General features: G+C 36.1%; 1 protein-coding gene across 2 annotated transcripts in view; it reads right to left on the minus strand.

The window, feature by feature from the left end:
• The window catches only part of CWC27 (CWC27 spliceosome associated cyclophilin), a 190,890-nt gene that overhangs the window by 150,060 nt on the left and 17,172 nt on the right, over positions 1 to 23,658 (minus strand). For both annotated transcript variants that reach the window (XR_004381635.1, XM_032849728.1), the window contains exons 6-10: positions 22,851 to 22,954; positions 21,096 to 21,165; positions 12,140 to 12,219; positions 10,905 to 10,938; positions 9,598 to 9,752 (exon numbers count right to left, since the gene is read on the minus strand). Coding sequence is in view for 1 of the 2 variants with exons in the window: in XM_032849728.1 (XP_032705619.1) it covers positions 9,598 to 9,752; positions 10,905 to 10,938; positions 12,140 to 12,219; positions 21,096 to 21,165; positions 22,851 to 22,954 (443 nt within the window). In the remaining variant the exon portion in view is untranslated. The remainder of the gene's footprint in view (positions 1 to 9,597; positions 9,753 to 10,904; positions 10,939 to 12,139; positions 12,220 to 21,095; positions 21,166 to 22,850; positions 22,955 to 23,658) is intronic.

Consider the following 23,658-nt stretch of genomic DNA (forward strand, 5'->3'; position numbering starts at 1 on the left):
ATTGCTAACTGTTCTTGATCTACAAAAATGGCAATTTTACATTCAACTCTTTTTGACTTGGTATTTTTATCTTTTCCAGAAATACATATTGCCTACTTAACATCCTTAATAATTTGCATGCATGCATGTCTCTTAGAGTATTTGACATGATGAATTGTAATTAATTGTTTATAACCTCATTTTTATATTATATTATGAATGTTTGCAGAAAGAAATAATGTCTCCTTTATTTTTGTGTTCCTGGAGTTTAGTACTGTCTGGCACTTAGCAGTTCTTGCAGTGTCTGGCAGTGTATGTTGAGAATAGGATGACTGCTTAGGAAAGAACATACAAAAAAATAAAATCAAGCTCTAGTATAAGTTATCATGTGAAACTTCATTAAAATTAGGATGGCTCCAAAGCTTAGTACCTGCTGATAAATCCAAATATTTCCTGAAAATACAATATTTGTACCACTACTACTCCATACCAAAGAAATAATAACTGCAAATTTTCTTTATTCGGAGTCCAGTTACCCACTATATAGGCCTCACATTTCTTTCTCTTCCTCTTTCCTACCATCTGCTTCCGTACGTCTTGGAGGAAAGGAAGGTAAAAGGAAGACAAAATGCTCTCAATGGTTAATGTACTCCTTGCTTGAAAATGTTCTAATGAGAGGAAGAGGGGAACTTTTGCAGATGATGATTCTAATGGTTCATACAGCATTGTTAAAATATCTGTGGATTTCAATCTTTTTTACTATATTATCTTTTAAAATTTGTACTACAATTTAAAAATGCACACTATCTTTTAAATTTTTTAGAAGATTTTTTATTAATTTTTGTGTCAGAGATAGAGCACACAAGCAGGGGGAGCAGCAGGCAGAGGGAGAAACAGGCTTCTCTCTGAGTAAGGACTGAATCCCAGGACCCTGAGCCAAAGGCAGACCCTTAACCACATGAACCACCAAGGTGTCCCACTATCTTCTAAATTTTTGAAATGTAAATATTGTATTATCTTTTTGAATCTGTACTTCCTATGTCTGATCATATTAAGACTAACAGATTCCCCAAGGCTGAGAGAAAGGTTACAAATGTTTTCAAGGACAGAAATCCTGGGAAGTAAGAAATTCTAGTAACATGCCAAACCTGACAAAGAGATCCTTGAGAGACAACAATTGGTAACATCTAATTTGGGTGTTCACCCAGGCCTCCGGGAGTATACTCAGGAGGTATTTATGACTACATTTTCCCTTGCTTCATAATCTAAAATTCAATCCAATTCATCAGATTTTTTAAAAAGATTTTATTTATTTATTTGACACAGCAAGAGAGAGAGAGACAGGGAGAAAGGGAACACAAGCAGGGGGAGTGGGAGAGGAAGAAGTGGGCTTCCTGCTGAACAGAGAGCCCAATGTGGGACTCCATCCCAGGACCCCAGGATCATGACCTGAGCTGAAGGCAGCCACTTAACGACTGAACCACCCATGCGCCCCAATTCATCAGATCTTTAATCTCAATTTCAACTTCAATATCCATATCTAAATTCCTGGTGCTATCATAATAATGATATTTCATATTCAGTCAGCTAACACAGATCGTAACTAAAACACAAATTCTACTTAGTTTTACCAAATAAGAGAGTCATTTTATGAAGAAGGTCAGCAAATATGATGGATAAACAGAACATAGCTGATCAAACTAGAACCTGTTCAAACACCAAAACTAATACCATTCCAGTTAACCTTGAAACATTTTTTATCAAATGTTTGATGATTATAATTTGAGGGTATGTTAGTAATTTTTTAATTTATATTTCAATTTGATGAAAATAATTTAGAAGAGTAATCACACCACAATTATATTTGATAGAAATCACACAAAAACCGAATTTCCATAACGATTACAATCATCACAACAAACCATTGATTTCTAACTATTTGGTCTGCTTGTTACATCTGATTTTACTCTTTGGTCGTTTATTATAAATCAATACACAGATGTTAAAAAACAGGGCAGACAACTCAATTTGGTTTACAGAACGAACTTGCAGCAGTTGAGCTCCACCTACAGGCAAAAATAATTCTTTATAATCAATTTTAAAATAGGATTTTCCAAAAGACAAGCTCCAAATAATCCCAAACTTACAATTAACTTTGAGTGCACATTAGAATAACCTGGGGTGCTTTCTTAAACTTATGATCCCATTCCACAAATTCTGACTGACTTAGTCTGGGGTGGAGCATGTTCTCTGGTGATATAAATGTACAGAAAAGTCGAAAGACATTGATCTGAGTCTTTAGCAGCACATATCTTTTAAAAACATCAGAAATACTCAAGTGTCATAGTTTAGTTCTTATAAAATTATTTTAGTCCCACTATGCTGACCATTTTATGTTTTTCAAAGATTAAAACTAAATTTAGTTGATGTAAGTGTCCTATATCACTGTTAGACTGCAAAAATTATCTGAAGTGACAGCATGATTTTTAAAATCTACCTTTACATTATTCTGTGCCTCAGAAGTAATCAAGGGAGTATGTGTGTGATGGGGAGTAGAGTCCTTTTTTTTTTTAATTTAATTTTTTCAGTGTTCCAAGATTCATTGTTTATGCACCATACCCAGTGCTCCATGCAATATGTGCCCTCCTTTAATACCTACCACCAGGCTCACCCAAACCCCCACCACCACCCTCCAAAACCCTCAGTCTGTTTCTCAGAGACCATAGTCTCTCATGGTTTGTCTCCCCCCACCCCATTCACTTTTCCTTTCCTTCTCCTAATGTCTTCCATGTTATTCCTTATGCTCCACAAGTAAGTGAAACTATATGATAATTGACTCTCTTTGCTTAACTTATTTCACTCAGCATAATGTCTCCAGTCGCGCCCATGTTGATACAAAAGTTGGGTATTCATCCTTTCTGATAGAGGCGTAATATTCCATTGTATATATGAACCATATCTTCCTTATCCATTCGTCTGTCCAAGGGCATTTTGACTCTTTCCAGAGTTTGGCGATTATGGCCACTGCTGCTATGAACACTGGGGTACATATGGCCCTTCTTTTCACTACATTTGTATCTTTGGGGTAAATACCTACTAGTGCAATTGCAGGGTCATAGGGTAGCTCTATTTTTAATTTCTTAAGGAATCTCCACACTGTTTTCCAAAGTGGCTGTACCCAACTTGCATTCCTACCAACAGTGTAAGAGGGTTCCCCTTTCTCCATATCCTCTCCAACGCATGCTGTTTACTGTCTTGTTAATTTTGGCCAATCTAACTGGTGTAAGGTGGTATCTCAATGTAGTTTTGATTTAAATCTCCCTGATGGCTAATGATGAACATTTTTTCATGTGTCTGTTAGTATGTTCTTCTTTGGAGAAATGTCTGTTCATGTCTTCTGCCCATTTTTGATGATTATCTGTTTTTTTTTTTTTTTTTTTTTTTGGTGCTGAGTATGAGGAGTTCTTTATAGATCTTTGGATATCAGCCCTTTGTCTGTAGTGTCATTTGTGAATATCTGCTCCCATTCCATGGGTTGCCTCTTTTTTTTGTTGACTGTTTCAAGCTTCTGATCTTGAGCAAGTCCCAAAAGTTCATTTTCTCTTTTGTTTCCTTTGCCTTTGGAGACATATCTTGAAAGAAGTTGCTGTGGCTGATGTCGAAGAGGTTACTGCCTATGTTCTCCTCTAGGATTATGATAGATTCCTGCCTCACGTTGAGGTCTTTTATCTATTTCAAGTTTATCTTTGTGTATGGTGTAAGAGAATGATCAAGTTTCATTCTTCTATACATAGCTGTCCAGTTTTCCCAGCACCATTTATTGAACAGACTGTCTTTCATTCCACTGGATATTTTTTCCTGCTTTGTCAAAGATTATTTGACCACAGAGTTGACTCTCTACTCTGTTTCACTGGTCTATGTTTCTGTTTTTGTGCCAGTACCATGCTGTCTTGGTGATCACAGCTTTGTAGTATAGCTTGAAATCAGGCAACATGATGCCCCCAGTTTTGTTTTTCTTTTTCAGCATTTCCTTAGCAATTCGGGGTCTTTTCTGGTTCCATATAAATTTTAGGATTGTTTGTTCCAGCACTTTGAAAAAGGCCAGTGGAATTTTGATTAGGATGGCATTGAAAGTATAGTTTGCTCTAGTATAGACATTTTAACAATGTTTACTCTTCCAATTCATGAGCATGGAATGCTTTTCCATCTTTTTGTGTCTTTTTCAATTTCTTTCATGAGTGTTCTGTAGTTCCTTGAGTACAAATCCTTTACCTCTTTGGTTAGGTTTATTCTCAGGTATCTTATGGTTCTTGGTGCTATAGTAAATGGAATCGATTCTCTAATTTCCCTTTCTGTGTTTTCATTGTTAGTGTATAAGAAAGCAACTGATTTCTGTGCATTGATTTTGTATCCTGCCACATTACTGAACTGCTATATGAGTTCTAGTAGTTTGGGAGTAGAGTCTTTTGGGTTTTCCATATAAAGTATCATGTCATCTGCAAAGAGAGAGAGTTTGACTTCTTCTTTGCCAGTTAGAATACCTTCTATTTCTTTTTGTTTCCTGATTGCTGTTGCTAGGACTTCTAGTACTATGTTGAACAACAGTGGTGAGAGTGTGCATTCTTGTGGTGTTCCTGATCTCAAAGGGAAGGCTGTCAGCTTTTCCCCATTGAGAATGATATTCCCTGTGGGTTTTTCATAGATTTTATGAAGTTGAGGAATGTTTCCTCTATCCCTATAATCTGAAGAGTTTAATCAGGAACGGATGCTGTATTTTGTCAAATGCTTTTTCTGCATCAATCGAGAGGACCATGTGGTTCTTCTGTCTTTGCTTATTGATTTGTTCTATCACATTGATTAATTTGTGAATGTTGAACCACCCTTGCATCCCAGGGATGCATCCCATGGTGGATAATCTTTTTAATGTACTGTTGGGTCCTATCAACTAGGATCTTGCTGAGAATCTTGGCATCCATATTCATCAGGGATATTGGTCTGAAATTCTTTTTGATGGGGTCTTTGCCTGGTTTGGGGATCAGGGTAATGCTGACTTCATAGAGTCTGAAGTTTTCCTTCTGTTTCTATTTTTGAAACAGCTTCAGGAGAATAGGTATTATTTCTGCTTTGAATGTTTGGTAGAATTCCCCAGGAAATCCATCAGGTCCTGGGCTCTTGATTTTTGGGAGGTTTTTGATCACTGCTTCAATCTCGTTGCTAGATACTGGTCTATTCAGGTTATCGATTTCTTCCTGTTTCAGTCTTGGAAGTTTATAGGTTTCCAGGAATGCATCCATTTCTTCTAGTTTGCTTAACTTATTGGCATATAACTGTTGATAGTAATTTCTGATATTGTTTCTATTTCCTTGGTGTTAGTCATGATCTCTCCCCTTTCATTCATAATTTTATTAATTTCGGTCCTCTCTCTTTTCTTTTCAATTAGTTTGGCCAGTGTTTTATCAATCTTATTGATTCTTTCAAAGAACCAGCTTCTAGTTTTGTTAATGTGTTAACTGTATCTCTAGTTTCTAACTCATTGATCTCTGTTCTAATTTTGGTTAGAGGGTAGTAGAGTTCTTAACCCTGGAGGCACATTAGTATATCTGGGGAGATTTTACAAAGTATTGTTGCCCTAAACTAGTATCTGTTCTTACAAGTTAGAAAAGCAGTTACTCTTAGAGGGTGAGGGGAGGGAGATGGGGCAAGAGGGAGATTTCTGAGTGATAGAATTTTCTGTTTCTTGATCTGGATGATGGGTATGAGTATATATGGTTTGTAAAAATTTAGCAAGCTGTATAATTATGATATGTGCACTGTGAAATAGAGCTAAGACAAATATATTCTGTATGTATAACATACTTTAATTAAAAGCTAAAAAGTTAAAGAGGAGGATGTGTCCAGGTTTTCCTTCAGACCAAATGATTCAGAATCTCTGGAGATGGGGCCTAGCTATCAGTATTTCTTTGAATGTTCCCCCAGGGAACCTAACAGAAAGTTGGGAATGAAAAACCATTCCTCTAATATCCTCCATCACAGATATATTTATTCATTTATTAATCTACTCATACAAACTTTAAGGACCATCTACTTACTATACTATACTCAGAGGATGTAAAGATAAAAAGGACACAGGGCACCTGGGTGGCTTAGTCAGTTAAGCCTCTGCCTTCGGCTCAGGCCATGATCCCAAGGTTCTGGGATTGAGCCCCACGTCAGGCTCGCTGCTCGGTGGGGAGTCTGCTTCTCCCTGTGGCTCTCACCCTCACCTGCTCGTTCTCTCTCTCAAATAAATAAAAACTTTTTTAAAAGAAAAAATAAAAAAGGATATAATCTCTGAAGAAATTTAATCTAGGCAAGGGATAGATAGGTAAACCAGTAAATCCCATATGATAAATACAAGCAAGTTACTTACAAGATCTAGAGGTGAAAGTGATTTGTTAAAGAAAAATTCAATCATTTTGATGTTGTTCATTCTTTTATACAAATATTTGGGTACCTATGATGTTTGGCCATGGAAAAACACAAACCAATGGTACAATTTCTGCCTTCAAGAAAGTTAACTTCAAGAAAAGTATGGAATAAGGGTACATAAGGAAGGAAATAAAGGTATAAGCTAACATCATACTATCAAAGACATGTAAGAAAGGTGTAATATGGGGGCGCCTGGGCGACTCAGGTGTTAAATGTCTGCCTTTGGCTCAGGTCATGATCCCAGAGTCCTGTAATCAAGTCCCGCATCAGGCTCCCTGCTCCTCAGGAAGACTGCTTCTCCGTCTCCCTCTCCCCCTGCTTGTATTCCCTCTCTCACTGTGTCTATCTCTCTGTGTCAAATAAATAAATAAAATCTTAAAAATAAAATAAAATAAAACCTCCTTTAAAAAAAAAAAGGTGTAATATGTATACTCTAAGGAGTCAGAGATGGTACTACCAAGTTGCTGACCTTGGAGGTAAGATGATATATATAAACTTGAACTAGTCCAGTAACAGGGGAATTAAAAATTAGTATTCTAGAAGAGTGTTTCTCAAAAGTTAGTATGCATACAGATCAGCTGGGATTCTTGTAAAATGCAGATTGATTCCTCAAGTGTGGGACAGAGCCTGAAACTCAGTATTTCTAAATATTTCCCAAATGATACTAATGTTACTAGTCTACAGATCCCAATTTAAGTAGCAAAGTTCTGCAACAAAATGGGTTTCAAGAGACAAGAGATAAAAAATGCCCAATATTCCACAGCAGAGACACCAAGAAAAACAAAAATTGCAAAGCAGCCATTAGATTTGCCAATTAGAAGGCCTTAGTGAGAGTAGTTTCAGTGGAATGATGAGGGAGAATCTAACTGATGGGTATTTAGAAATAAATAGGAAGTAATAAGGTGGGAACAGGAAATAAAATGGAATCGTTTTGTTTGTTTTCACTCTTGAATGCTGGGAGAGGTTTAAGTCTATTCATAAGCTGAAGGAAAGGAACCAGTAAAGAGAGAAAACTAAAGATGGGAAAGAGGGTAGAATCACTTTGGGTAGAGAGATTCCTTTCCCTTTGCAGCAGAGGAGAAGGAACTAAGGATTGGTCTCAAAGGGGCAGGGAGGGGAAAAGAAAGAATAAGTGGAAGGAGTTACTCTTATTTCACAGTGCAGGAAGCCAGGTGTAGTATTGGAAATTTTTATTAAAGCCAGTAAGACAGTAGAATTGAGAATTAAGCACGTAAACATAACAACTATTTGTTTCATCTATTAAAAACTAAAAATGGGGGCATCTGGGTTACTCAGTTGATTGAGCATCTGACTCTTGGTTTCGGCTCAGGTCATGATCTCAGGGTTTTGAGATCGAGCCCTGCGTCAGGCTCCGTGCTCAGCTTGGAGTCTGTTTGAGATTCATACTCTCCCTCTCCCTCTGCAAAACCTCCCCATACATGTGCTCTTTCTCTCTCTCTCTAAATATAAATAAATCTTTAAAAAAAACCTGAAAATATATTTTTGTCACATTATAAACCTAATCTTTAAAAAATTCATAGCTCTTAACAATCAGAAAATGCATATCTTGAATGAGAGAGAGAAAAAAAATATATTGATTGTATATGTAATCTGACTTAAAGTTACTGAGCTGATGTGATGTATAAGTGCTAAAATATTGTCAATAGTGGCCCAAAGGTAATCTACTATATTTAATTACTATTTCTGAATATAGAAGTTTATACTATCAGTGGGAATTTCTGGGAATTACTTTTCTGGTTACATAAAGAAAAAATTAAGGGAGTGAAGCAATGAAAACATGGAAATGTTTTTTTATTTTTAAGTTTTTCTTTTTTTTTAAGTTTTTCTATATGAAACAGAAATAGAGAAAAAGAATATTGTTTATATTAGTTACATCTATTTTATCAACAGATGTGTATAATCCAAAAAAAAAATTTTTTTTAAGATTTTACTTATTTATTTGAGAGAGAAAGAACTAGTTGTGTGGGAAGGACAGAAGGAGAGGGATAAGGAGAAGCAGACACCCTGCTGAACGGGGAGCCCGACAAAGCGCTCGATCCCAGGACCCTGAGGTCATGCCTCTGAGATACTTAACTGACAGAGCCACCCAGGTGCCCCGAAAACATTTTATAAAGCAATATTATTTAGGGGCACCTAGGTGGCCCATTCAGTCAGTTAAGCATCTGCCTTTGGCTTAGGTCGTGATCCCAGAGTCCTGGGATCGAGCCCCACATCAGGCTCCTTGTTGAGCAGAGAGTCTGTTTCTCGCTCTCACTTTCTCTCTGTGGGCATGCTCTCTCTCTCTCTCTCAAATAAATAATAAAAATAAGATAGTTAAAGCAGTATTATCTAAATGTATACCATACAGCTATAATAACAGAATCACAAAGGAGAGCTTTTCAATTAAAGTGAACTTTAGGAGTCACAAAACTCAACAACTCTTTATCATCACACATTTGCTGACATTTCTTTCATGATACCACTGAGATTAGGAGAGGTTTATAGTATGAATCAGACTTGAAAAGATATTTAAGAATGCTTTCAGGCCCACATACTTTCATAAGCAATTTTGACAAATTTTACTCACCTAAATCTGAGGACTTCTCTTTTCATTCTATAGAACACTCTGTTCATTTCATAGCCTTCCACATATAACTAATATGTTGTTTACCCCACATATGAGAATTTACAGTGGCTTTTAAAGAAGAGATTAGAAAGAAATGAAGTAGAATTTGACTCAGGGGACCACTGCTATAAGTACTTTAAAACTGGTCTATTTTGGGGCGCCTGGGTGGCTCAGTGGGTTAAAGCCTCTGCCTTCGGCCCAGGTCATGATCCCAGGGTCCTGGGATGGAGCCCCGCATCGGGCTCTCTGCTCAGCGGGGAGCCTGCTTCCCCCTCTCTCTCTGCCTGCCTCTCTGCCTACTTGTGATCTCTGTCTGTCAAATAAATAAATAAAATCTTAAAAAAAAACAAAAAAAAAAAACTGGTCTATTTCAGGCCTCCAAATAGGCTAACACACAAATGGTTATCAAACGTTATGAAAATAGTGCTTAAAAAAATAAGTTGAATAGAGGACTTCATACTAATTTAAAGTGAAGTCTAAAAAAGACAAACTGACACCTGTCAGACGCACAGTAATTGACTCACCTGCGGCTAACTGATTTCTTCATGTCTCCCTCTCCAGATGGCTTAACATTTCCACCTGCGTCCTTTTTTAACTTTTTTGCAATTCGTTCTCTCATCAGATTCTTCTCATCACCATCAATATATTCATCATGCTCTGCACCTTCATATTCTCCATCCTATAGAAATTGAAGTGGAATATTTGCCAGGCATCCCATTTCCCCTTAAACTTCCAGAGATCCATCCCAGACTCTCGTCATTGCATTCTATCTAGGCCAGTTTTGTTTTTTGTTTTCTTTTGTCTTGAATTAGTAGGGGCTTGAAGAATCTGTTCCAGGTGGGAATACTCCTGGGGTCTGCTCTAGGCCAACTATGTAAGTATGGGATACCCAAATAAGGGGTGTTTGCTCACTGAACCCATAGCCCTTCTGTGCAACACGGGCTGTACTCCTTCTGTATCACCCAGGATATTGTGTCTATCTATATTCCTGTTCTTTCCCAGTGGGAAATGTGGCTTCTGCAGGCAGTTGGCCAGTATACTGACCTCAATTAGAGATTAATTCCAGTAGAATCAGGAGGTGGAGAAGCTGAGATTTCTTCCTATAATCTTAATTATACCGCCTACTCCTCTTCTCGGAATCCTCCAGTGGATCCCCAAATCACTTACAACCCTATACATTCTATACCTCCTGGACATAATTTCCCACAACTCCAGGCCAGCAACACCATTTTTCTAGGGAAAAATGTAGGATATAATCATAAGAATCACCAGTTAGAGCTGGTGTTCTTTCTATCTTGAAACACTCATATTCCATGTATCTGCATTGCCTGCCCTCTCACCACCTTCAAGTCTTTTTTTATCGCTTTAATACCTAATACAACTAATAAAGAAAGATCAACATAGTCTTGAAAGAGGATCTTCAGAATTGTGTATATAAAGGAATACTATAAATAACTGATCGAAGCATTTTCCCATACATCATGTAGGATACCCATGCATCAACATTTAAACTTTTAACATAATAAAATCAATGACATCTGAATTTTGAGTATTCAGGTAGTGAGAGGGAGAAAAAACAGGTTAGAAATTCATAAACATGTAAGATTTCAATTTTGTAGGGAAATACACACACATCTACACATATGCTTGGAAGGAAATATTCCAATCAAAATAAATGGTTTACTTCTCAGATTTTTAATTTTTCTTCAAAAATTTAAATATATAATTATAAATGTAATATATACTACCTTTTAAGAAAAATACTAAATTTTTATAAACATCTTGAATTTTCTATTAATTGTTCAAACTATATACTAAAGTTAATACTTACATTGGTTGAATCTCCTACTGCATCATCTTTTTCACTACAAAAGGAATGAAAACAGGAAAATTTTAGCCTCAAAGTGAAACTACTAAAATTATTCAAATTCTAGGATTATTCAAAATTTTAAATACTTTGTTAGGATTAATAGTTCAAAGACCTATCTCAACATAGGAATTTCAGAATGGAATTGTAGAACAAATAGAAACATTCTACAAGAGAGTCATTTTTACAAATAGAATAAGAACAATGCTCCATGAGCACACATATAAATTAACGAGAATTAATGGGAAAAAAGCAAACGACAACCAACGGTGCTGCTTTTATGAACAAAGGGCTGCAGTGAACAATTTTTTCCATCAGCTTGATGTACTCTGGCAGAAAAAAACAAATCCTTCAAATACAAGGATATTAAGAAAAGATTTTTTTTACATAGAATTTTTGAAAACAAGCTAAACTCAATGAAATAGCATTTTAATCCCCTTTGAGACACTGACCCAATATATCATGTGCAATTGTATTTAACAGAAGACATCTTCCCTTCTCCAAGAGAAGCAACAGAGATAGACATTTCCTGATAACTATCAAAATGTATAAGAAAGAACTACTCAATGGACTGGTCTAAAATGTGGTGACTTCTTCACAAAACCTTTCAACTCTGCCCTGTTTACCTATGGTACCAACAGGCACAAAAATGCTTTAAAGAAAAAGCTAACAAAGTAATTTTGAATTAAATATTAAACTTTTAAAGCAAACTGTTTCCTACTCAAACTATACCAAGATGTAAGTTAAGCAATTAATTTTAAATTTAATTAGCCCAGAAGAAATAGATAGCAAGATGAAATGAAAGGGGCCAGAATGCTTCCCTCCATTATGCTAGAAGCTCTATTACCTCCATCACCAAAATGCTTTCGTTATTTGTCTGAGTTTAAAAAAATTGCACTTAAGAGAACTGACCAGGGCGGTGGGTGGCTTCATCAGTTAAGTGTCTGACTCTTGATTTTTGCTCAGGCTGTGATCTCAGGGTTGTGAGACTGAGCCCTGGGCTCTGCCCTCAGTGGGGAGTATGCTTGAGATTCTTCGCCCTCTCCCTCTACCACTCCCAACACCCATGGCGCACACTCTCGCTCAAATAAATAAATTTTTAAAAAAAAGAGAGAGCAAACTGACTTTTTTCTTACAAAGGCAGCAAGAAAATATCTGAGCCAGAGAATCATTTAGAATCACACTTGTAGCATACTAACCTTCCAACAGCTGGAACAGAACTGAGATGGGGATCATCCTTAAGCAAGTCATGACTACTTTTGCTTTTTCCCTTCATGCTCTAGGAAAAAATGTAGGATATAATCATAAGAAGAAATAAGTTTTCTGAAAGAACAAGTTAACACATTTATATAAAATCTAGTACTGTTATAATATGGCTAGCAAAAGATACATGTTCCTGAAATTTTCAATATAAATTAAAGCTTTATAAATAAGAAGCTAACTCTCACACTGATTGAAAATACTTTTTTGGGGTGCCTGGGTGGCTCAGTAGGTTAAAGCCTCTGCCTTCGGCTCAGGTCATGATCTCAGGGTCCTGGGATTGAGCCCGCATCGGGCTCTCTGCTTGGCAGGGAGCCTGCTTCCTCCTCTCTCTCTCTCTCTGCCTGCCTCTCTGCCTACTTGTGATCTCTCTCTGTCAAATAAAATAAATAAAATCTTTAAAAAATATATTTTTTCTTCCTAAAAGTGATAAATCTTTCAAAATAAGTTTGATTACTATTTCCGAACACTATGATTGGTATGCTTTAGCTGTATGTATGATTTACATACAGCTAAACTAATTCTTTGACCCAGATAGTAAAACTTAGAAGACCGTTCACAAGAGTAATTTGAAATAAATGCACACAATTGTTTTTCAAATACATAGGCTATGCTTAACAGAATTACATGTATACATGTATTCTGCTTCTCTGAAGAATCCTATTACATTCTTTGACCTGAAGCACAGACAGAAAAACTTAGAAACAGATCTTATAGGCCACTTAATCTAGTCTCCCACCCAATGCAGGAATCTCCTTGACATCACCGCTAACTACTCAGCCACTGTTTACAACACCTGAAAGGAGCTTTTTCTAAGACATACACACAAATCACTCCTTTTCAAATGTTTTCTAAAGTTGGACAGTTCTCTCTGTAATTGGAGACAAAAAAAAAAAAAAAAATCTATGTGTAATTTCCAACCATCCAACCAATCTTAGCTCTACCTTTTAGAACTACAGAGAACTTAGTTTAAATACAAAGAGACTGGTAGGTATAATAATGGCCCCCTAAAGATGTCCACGTCCTAGTTCTCAAAACCTGTAACTATGTTACCTTACATTGGCAAAAGGGACTTTGCAGATAAATTAAGGATTCTGAGATGAGGAGACTATCCTGGATTGTCAGAGTATATCCAGTGTTATCACAAAAGTCCTTACAAGTAAAAGAGGAGAGTCTGTTTCATAAAGATAAAGCATGAGAAAGATGCTACGGTCTATTGTTAGCTTTGAAGATGGAAGAAGGGGCCATAAGCCAAGGAATGCAAATGGGCTCTAGAAGTTGGAAAAGTTAAGGGAAGAGAGTCTCCCCAGAGCCTCCAGAAGGAAGGCAGCCCTGCCAATACCCCAATATGGAGCCAAGTGAAACCTGCTTTGGACTTCTGACCTCCAGAACTGTAACATATTAAATTTGTTTTGCTTCAGGCCACTAAATTATGGTAATTAGTTACAGCAGAAATATGAGACAAACATAAATATATTAACATCTTTTTAAAATTACTTAAACAATTAGAAAGATTAAGTTTAATACAATTTAATGAGGCAGAAACAGTTTATAAATTAGACTGTTCAACACTTCTTTCAACCTCTGTGCAAAAGGCCTAGTGGCACTCTTCATGCCATGTCTACTACTTCCTCTCCCACCAATCCTAACCTCCTGGGAAAGCTTAATTTCTTGGACTAAACAAGAATATGACAACATATTCTTACTTTATTTTCAAAAGCAGTGTATTTGTCTATCAATATAACTTTTTTGGAGTGAGAAAAAAGCCTTCTTATAACTTGGGATTTGAGGTAAAAATGTTGGCATATCTTGCAGTGAGAGAAATACTATGTGTATCACTGTAAATGTGGCACAACTTAATCAGTATTTTTAAATCTAGCTCTTGCAATACTTATATAATGGACCTACCATTTAACCTGCCTCATGAAAACTACTTGTCTGATTGTAAGCTCTCACTTGAAAAATATTTTCTGACATCTGTTTTTAAGTTATATACAAAGATTCAGGAGTAACCTTTAAACCAGTGGAGACATTTGAATAAAACTATCATTTAAGAAGCAAAATGAAAGGAGGGATCTTCCATAAAAACTTTTCGAATGTCTGAAGCCTAGGATCATATTTTTACTTAGCTTTTATTTCTCCAAAGTATATCCAGTTCCTCAAGCATTCTCCATGTGGAGTGATTCTTGGCTTTATCACCATCCTCCTCATGATCCTCCCTTCCTCTGAATGCATCTAGTTTGTCAGTTTCTTTCTTTCTTGCCCTTTCTCTCTCTCCCTCTTTCTCTTTCCTTTTCTTTGTCAGTATCCTTCTTAAATGTGTTCTGAACTGAACAAAATGCTATAAACATGACCACCCAAAATGCAAAGAATGTTAAATTTCTTATTCCAAAGACCTTACTCAATAATTCAACTAGCGCTTACAGGCTATTAAGTCTTATACCTATTCAGCTGATTGCGTTAAACTCAAGTATAGAATTTACATGTACTCCTATTACACTTTAACTGACTAGTTCAAATAATCATGCACAGGTTGACAACAAAGCACTCTTTGGGCAGAAGTATTCAATCAGATATAAATCCATCTGACTATACTATCTCCCAGATCACATTTCCTCATGTTGTCCACAAGACTATGATGAGAGACTCTGAAAATGTACTCTCTGGAACTCAAAATATGTTATTATGGCATCATTCTATCATGCAATCCTATCAAAAAGGAAATTAAATCAGTCTGGCAAGTCACTTAACTAGAGTCTCAGTTTCCTCATCTATAAAGCAAGGAAGTTGGACTAGATCCCTTTGCACTATAAAATTCTATTATTCTAAAAGAGATTTTTATCAGGCAGTAGAAAGATACTGAAATAAGGAAGGAAAGCTAACCCATGTGGGAGAGGTACCTTGTCATGAATAAACGAGTGGGGTGAAGTAGTGTCTGTAATCCCACACTGATAATCCATAAACCAGAGGGCACTCTATCTTATTTCTCCTTTCACATAAAGCAAAGCCCCTATTCAGACTTTACCAATTATTAACTTGTGATGTTAGACAGGTTCTGGAATAAAACTTAACATACTGTGGAGTCACTGAAAAAAGAAACTTGATAAGCAAATGAATAATGAAACAAATTATTTTTAAGACCTCTACAAATATTTAATTTCATGCAAGCCCTGAAACTGAAAATTGTTCTTAGTCTTTGTAAAAGATACTTACTTGACTTTGGTTCTAATTATTATATATGTTTAAAACAATAAGGCTAACTTTTAAGAAATGTATCTATTGGTCATACTTTTCCAATATTCAGGCTAGTGTTCCTTTTTCTTACCAAGGTTTCATTTTACTCGAAAGGTAAAATGTATTAGAAGGGTTCTTAAAGTCTGAATAACAGTACAAAAGGAAAATAAATAAACTGTACTTCCATTGTGATTCACTCTAAAATTCATCTCATGCCCTCTAGAGAAATTTCCTTTCCTCTAAGCCAATAAACTTCAATGACTTTTTTTTAATCGTTGATCTATTTTCTCAAGCTAAACGTATTCATTCCATTATATAAACAGACAAAACAGGTGAATTCTGTAAGCCAAAGACTCTATACAAAGTGCCAAAATGCATTCACATGTAGAGAAGAATGGGTTGTTGGGGGATCATGATATACAGGTGTACCCCAGTGCTCTTAAATGCTGCTCAAGCTACTATCCAGGACCCAGTGGGAGTGCTCATTCCGGAAGAACACTCAGGCAATTGTGCTGAGTTAAGGCTTCCAACCCCAGAAAGCTAAACTGTTGGTAAAGTTTTTTGCCAACCCTCTAGACTGCTTTAGCACCTTCAGCCTAATAATCATAATCATACCAGAGATTGATATTCTTCAGCTTTCTGAGAATCAAATATAAATTATAACATAGAGTATACTGCTTAAGACGTTTAACTTTCAAAAATATTTTCTGAGATTGCATATTGAATCAAAGTAATGACTATCCACATCCTTATTTCACAACTCTAAATGGTTCCTGGTATTTTCATGCTACAAAGAAGAAAGTTGAGGCTCAGAGAGCTTAAGTTTTACAAAGTCACAGAGTATCAGTGGAAAGTGAAGAGCCAGTATCAGTGTGTATGATCCCAAATCCATGTCTTTCTGCTCCAACACACTGCCCCTCAAAGATGGCACAGTTTACCAACAGAGAGCTCACAGCCTAGGACTCTACACACTTAATAGGGCAGAAAGAAAAGGGTATAATGTTTTAGTATACATTGAGAACACAGTCATGTTTCTTGTGTAATAAAACAAAATGGATATTTTTAAAAGGAAAATGTAAGCATTACAAGCCAGGCAACCATTAGATAAGAAAAAGGAATGATTAAGAAACGACATTTGGAAAAGATGATATTTTATGTGTTGAAAATAAATATGACTTTGACATCCAGAATGGGACAGGACACTTCATGCAGGGAAAAGAACATGAACAAAGACATACAGAAAGGAAAACACAAAACATATATACAGAACAGCAAATAGTTCAGATCTGCGAACACAGTGTTTCCTACCTTTCCCTGATAAGAATTCCAAGGAATTCATTGAAAGTATAGCTTCCAAAAAAAAAAAAAAAAAAAAAAAAAAAAGTATAGCTTCCCAGGCTCCTCCCTTGGAGATTCTAATTCCATAGGTCTGAGGAGGGTGTAGGGATTTAATTTTTAATTTTTAAAACAGTGTTGGACCTGACATTTCTGTGGTTTCTAAGTGGTATTAAGAAGTATTTAACTAAAGGGCAGAGTTGGTAATGGGGAGTCACGGCCTTATTTCTATAGTCAACAGAAAGCAACTGTGGTATCTTTTTTTTTTTAAGATTTTATTTATTTTATTATTTGACAGAGAGAGATCACAAGTAGGCAGAGAGGCAGGCAGAGAAAGGGGGGAAAGCAGGCTCCCCGCCAAGCAGGGCTCGATCCCAGGACCCCGAGATCATGACCCCAGCCGAAGGCAGAGGCTTAACCCACTGAGCCACCCAGGCTCCCCACAACTGTGATACCTTAATGAGGTTTTAGGAAGACTGTTCTGATGATAATGAGTGGAAGGGAAAGAAAAGCAAGGAGATGGGAGACAAGTCTGTAGACTAGAGCAGCAACCGAGGCTAGAAATAAAGGCCTGAATGAGGGTAGTAGCAAAATAAATTAAAAGGAAAAAATAGATTTGAGATATGTCATGGATAAAAAATTGGTAGGACAGTGCAACAAATTGGTTTTGCAGAGAAAGAATAAGAAAAAAGTCAGGATCTAAAATTCTTCTCTAGAGAATACTGATACCAGGGAGTGGAAAACGAAGTCACAAAACAGAAAAGTCTGGGAAACAAAGATAATGAATTAAGCCTTGGCCAGGACTTGGGTTACTAGTGAGATATTTAAACATAGAGAGATGGCCAATAGGCAGCTGGAGAAAAGAAAAGTAAGCCAGCCTAGGGATAGAGATTTGAGAGTCAGAAGCAAACACTGTTTTTTAAAAGATTTTATTTATTTATGTGAGGTACAGCAAGAGTGGGGAGCAGGGGGAGCAGCAGGCAGAGAGAGAAGCAGACTCTCCACTGAATAGGGAGCCCGACATGGGGCTCGATAGCAAGACTCCAGGATCATGACCCGAGCCGAAGGTAGCCACTTAACCGACTGAGCCACTCAGGCGCCCCAGAAGCAAACATTTGATAACTTTATCACACAGCACAGTCAGAGAGAAATACGATGATACAGTACTAGGCTTATACTATTCCCATGATAATTGACTGTAGGTTGCAATTTTCTTGGCAAAAAGGAATGAATTTACTTAGTCTTTCCACTGTTCGAAGTGTTTTTCAGGTTTGAGGCAACATAAAGGGCAAGCCAATACCATCTGCAGTGGTATCCTTGCACATTTCAACCTTGCAGCAAACACCTATTGATTTGGGGTTATCAAGTTCACTACAGTCAGTGTAAGTTAAACATTTTGTTTTACTTTGTATAATAGTAAGCAGCATAGTAACATATGCTTGAAACATTTAACACATACTGTTGTTACAATAGAAAAAATTCAAACTAACTTCCTAGCAAAGTTGATCTCAAAGTAAGGGTAAGCAAAACATACTTTCAACCAGAAATTTAATTCACAAAAAGACTAATAGAAAAACTCCTTTCTCCTACCCTTGTGCTTTCCTCAAGCTGCTCAGCCTAATATTCAGGCCTCTGTGTGAGTTAGGAAAGGGTAAGGAGCCAACCGCACTGAGCTGCCTTCCACCACAGAATGCTGCGCTACCAGCTTATTTTCCCGCCAGTCTTCTAGACGGCTTGGGCTTAAAGGAAGCAACTTCTGCAGCATTCAAGATCATATTAGAGACATAAGTAGCTATAGAAAGCTAATTTTGCAATTCTGATTGCACCACCTCCTAATTACATGGTCTTGCACAAGTGATTTAACCTTTCTCAGTATTGATTTCTTCCCTTACATAGGAGTACTAACATCTCTAGAATGTGGTTGTTATAGAGGTGACATAACATAAATATTTAACACAGGTAGCAGAGGAAAATAGTTACAGTACAACATATGCTTTGATGGCCACAGATCACCATGGGAAGAAGTTAAACTTAGCCTGGGTAGGAGATGGGTAGAGAAGGTGGAGGTAGTCCAGAGTTGATAGTGGAGCTAAATCATAAAGGAAAAACAAAAATTAACCAAATAAAGGAGAACCTAACCCAAGCAAAAGGAAAAACAGGAGTGGGAGGATTGTGGGGAAGGCACTTGAACTTGACATCTTTAGAAAACATCAGTGAAAGGGACTCCTGGCAATTTCCAGATTTAACATTTGTCATTTTGTCCATTTACAAATATACCCAGACGATCATGACATATAGTATATCTTTCATTTTAATAAGGCAGAAATTTGAATCATGAATAAGGCAAGACTAGTGCACTAACATCTAAAGAAGATAACTTCTGAGATATTGGGGTACCGGAATGATTGATAATGCTGAAGAGGTCTAGGGAAAGGAGGTTTTCATATAAAGATTAATTTAATTTTGACATCTAAAGTAGAGATGTTTCCTAAAGGAAATCAAGAATGTCAGATAAGAGGCCAGAAATAATATTTGTTCAGGTGTCCCAGAGTTCAGAATATTAGTATACAGGTGGAAGCTGAGAATCCATGGTATCAAATATATCACTCTGGAATACTGAAGACAGCAGGAAAAAATCATGACCAGAACGTTTCTTACACATGTCCATTTCAATTCAGTCTTAATGCAATGGGTAGAAGTAGTGTGCTTACTAAATGCTCAACATTAGCCTATCAAAACCATCCTCTATGATGAGGGAAGAACATGGATAAAGAATTAAACACAAGGGTAAATATAATGTGCTTTTAAGCTAGTGCTATTGTTAGTTTTGATTAGAAATAGGTAACTATATTAAGCAAATAAGACAGGGCTAAGTTACAGAGTTTTAATTACTACAACAGAACTTTTAACCCTTCGGGTTTCTGTATTCACTAATTTTCTTTCTTTCTTTTTTTTAAACACTGCAGAAAGGTAATCTATTTATAGAAGAGTGATTTAAAGGCATTATGATTTTCTTTACAAACAGATGTAAGAACAGGAATGTCCATTTTTTTTTTTTAAGGATTTCATTCATTCACTTGGCAGAGAGACAGATTACAAGTAAGCAGACAGAGAAAGAGGGAGAAGCAGGCTTCCCACTGAGCAAGGAGCCCGATGTGGGGCTCAATCCCAGGACCCTGAGACCATGACCCGAGTCGAAGGCAGAAGCCTAACCCACTGAGCTACCCAGGCACCCCAGGAACTATCCACTTAAAAAAAAAACTCTACATTCCAACCCTCCACTATTATTTATAATTAATTAATTTTTTTTGAGAGAGGGAGGAGGGGTAGGGCAGAGAGAGAGGCAGAGAGAGAATCTTCCAATGTAGGACTCAATCTCACGATGCTGAGATCAAGACTTAAACCGAAATCAAGAATCAGACCCTTAACCAACTGAGCCACTCAGGTGTCCCTCAACCCTCCACTATTATTATAATTCACTGAACTTCCTGTATCAAAGGCTACTCCCCCACACCAGCCCCTTCCCTAGATTTGACTCTCCAAATTTCCATCTCTTCATCATCTGAGGGAACACATACCAGAATCTTTGGGAGTAAAAATCCTTGAAGGTGATTTTCTTGGAGTGTATTTAACAGATTCACTATTCTAAATATTGTCAAGGCATAGGTGTTTCAGCAATGAGTATTGTGTCAAAAGTGATATTCAGGAAAACCACACTTAAAGGCCTAGTGGAAGCATTGGTGGGGTAAAAGACCAGGAGGGGATTTATAATCCAAATACATGTATCTTACATGGTTCAAATCCCAGCTCTAGCTATTTACTGGCTGTGTGACTGAGCAAATTACAACCTATTTATACCTTAATGTATTTTTGGGTAAAATGGGATAATGATAATACCTATCTTAAAGGACTATGATGAAAATTAATGACATTAATGAATATATAGATAATATTAAAATGAATATAAAAGCTTTGGTCCATCACTATTATAATAACGATCATAATCATTATCATCTAGCAAAACACTTAAATAGCAATTAAAATCTGAATCACAAGGTTGAATCATTTTTTAACTCTAGTTCTGAATTTTAAAAAAATAGCTTGTTAAAAAAACCCACAAAACTCTAATTTCAAGAGGGCATATCAACTTAGGAATTGCAAATATTACTGACAACAAATCATTTTACAAATCAGTTCAATGAACACTTTCTGACCGTGTACAGTGGAAAACATGCTGTGCCATATATATAGCAGGAGATAAAAAAAATGAGTGAGATAGAGACCCTAATATCTTTCATAACTCAGAACAAAGGGTTAGAGTTTTACCTGACTAACTCGATTAACTTCCTCCTCTTCTTCTTCAGCTTCCTCTCCAAATGAAAGTAAACTAAAATTTCTTATCAAAAAAAGAAAAAAAATGAAAGAAGAATGAAAGAAAATTGAAAAAATTAAACAAAACTTATACTGTATTTTCAAGGCAATAAAATAGAATTTACAAGAACACATTTTAACTGTTCAGGAATATACAATATAACTTAGTATTCAGCAGAAATATACTGAGGATCTGTATTTTCAGCATAATGTTAAGGCATTGGCCTCAGACCAGAGAAATTCATATATTAGATGAAACTAATGACCAAAAATCCATCCTCAGCACTACCATTAAATATATTAAGTCAAGCATGACAGAAATAATTAAGCCTTTTATATTTATAAAAACTGGTTAGCAAAATGGGAGTTTTCTGAAAACCTAATAAATATATAGCCCTGAGTGCACTACAAATGGGAAGCAATTAATCTAGTGTCTTCCAAAATGTCATAATACTTTGAAATTGATAAGTTACACAATACTGTCAAATAAAAAAAAATAAGCAGTAAACGTAACAAAAAAATAGCCCATGGGGAAGAATAAACTGTTTGTTTTCTTTGAGCCTTCAAACTAAAGACAGCCCAAAGAAGATAAATAGCAAGTTATTAAAACTCTCTCTCAAATACTGAAAAAATAAAAGATTTGGCAACAAGAAGAATTTTTTATTTCAAAACCTAGATGCAATCAAAGACTACCATATCATCCCTAATATATTTGCTATGAATTAAAAACAAAAACAAAACACCCAGCTTTTGGGCTAATGTCAAGATAAATAATAGTGATGAAATATTGTACCTGAATGTGGTGATGGTGACCTTTCACCCAGAGGTAAATTAGTCAAAAGAAATGAATCAAAAAATAGAAGAATATCAAATACACCGCCATATAAGAATTTATTTTGCCACAAGACATCAACTGCTTATTGAAGTGGCTCACATTTGACAGTTTATAAAAGCAGCTTAACTTCCTTATACTTAGGGTATCATGGAAAAGAAACAAATGTGATTGAATACCTATGCCACTGGGTGTTTTCAAATTCCCCTGCTCATTTTCTCTTCCTAACACCCAGATGTTGTAATTATAATTTCCATTTTACAGGATGGGGAAACTGAAGCTCAGAAATATGAACACACTTTGCTCTTATAAATGGTGTCAGGCAGGATTGTACCTGGAACTGTCTGAATCTAACAACTATGAATATACTAAAATCACTAATGTGGATGCTACACTTCACTAAAAGAGGAAGTTGAAATCTAACTCTCTGATACCTATTTTAATAAAATAGACAAAACTAGTAATATGAAAAATATTGTCCACAAAATACTGTAACTTACTCCAAAACAGGAGTGAAAAGTTAAATTATGTAACCATGCAGTCATTATATCCTTCATACTTGACTTTCCAAATTCTTTACACGGAGCATATATTAGTTGAAAAACAAGTTAAAAAAAAAATTCTTAACTCATTTATATAAATAACTGCTATAGTGATCATAAATATTAATACAGATCTCATGCAGACATGTGACACAATACTTCTTTAGCTTGTTACATACAGTATTTTAATAAAAGAAATGCATATTTAGAAAAAAAAAAACACCTCATAATTCAGATATCTTCCCAGTCCACACTGGCCTCTCCCTCACTAGTAAACAGTTGTTACAAAAGGAAATAAAATGAATGAATTTCTATTATTCTATTATTTCTGATTACTTTGTGCCTTTGGGCTTCAGTTTCTTTACTTCTTCCTCTGGTTTCTCTTTTTTTGGCTTTTTTATTTCTCTTGGAATGATGTCATCAAAAGGATTAAACAAAACCTATGGAAAAAAATAGTTTGAAAACATTTTCCCATTTTTAAAAATTTCACAAAAAATTAAAACCAGTATTCAATTGTGTTAATATTAAACTTCTGTATTTTTTGCTCACATAACTATTTTAAGTCTAGTGATATATTTACTACATAAAGTACTTCCACTTACATGGCCTTGCTGGATTTTCCTGATAATCCTATGTGTAATTAGGTAAAAGGTATTTTATCTTAATTTCACAAAAGGGAAAAACATTCAATAAAACATAATAACTAGTAAGCAAGACAAGCTCAGAGAGTATGACCCCAAATCAAATGCTTCTAAGGACCTTCTTCCTCAATGAAGGATCACTCTAAAATTGCCCAGGAAGGTACTTCATTGAGCTAAATAAGCCTAATTCTTCTAATTTTCCCTTATAAGTCAAGGTTTTCATATACTGGATTATCAGCTAAAGTTTCATCTTTGAAACCAAAACCTTCAATTTAAAAAAGAAATTCTTAAATCAGAAATTGTGCCTAAATTACAGAGACAAAATCCGAATTTTGATGTTGATTTAGTATAAAGCCTTTACCCAACAGTATAAAAATACTAACAGGGCGCCTGGTTGGCTCAGATGGTTAAGCATCTGCCTTTAGCTCAGGTCATGATCCCGGGATCCTGGGATCGAATCCTGCATCAGGCGCCCCTGCTCAGTGGGGAGACTGCTTCTCCCT

Source organism: Lontra canadensis, unplaced genomic scaffold (assembly GCF_010015895.1).
Source record: "Lontra canadensis isolate GAN:19392208 unplaced genomic scaffold, GSC_riverotter_1.0 scaffold4, whole genome shotgun sequence".
Classification (NCBI taxonomy): Eukaryota; Metazoa; Chordata; class Mammalia; order Carnivora; family Mustelidae; genus Lontra; species Lontra canadensis.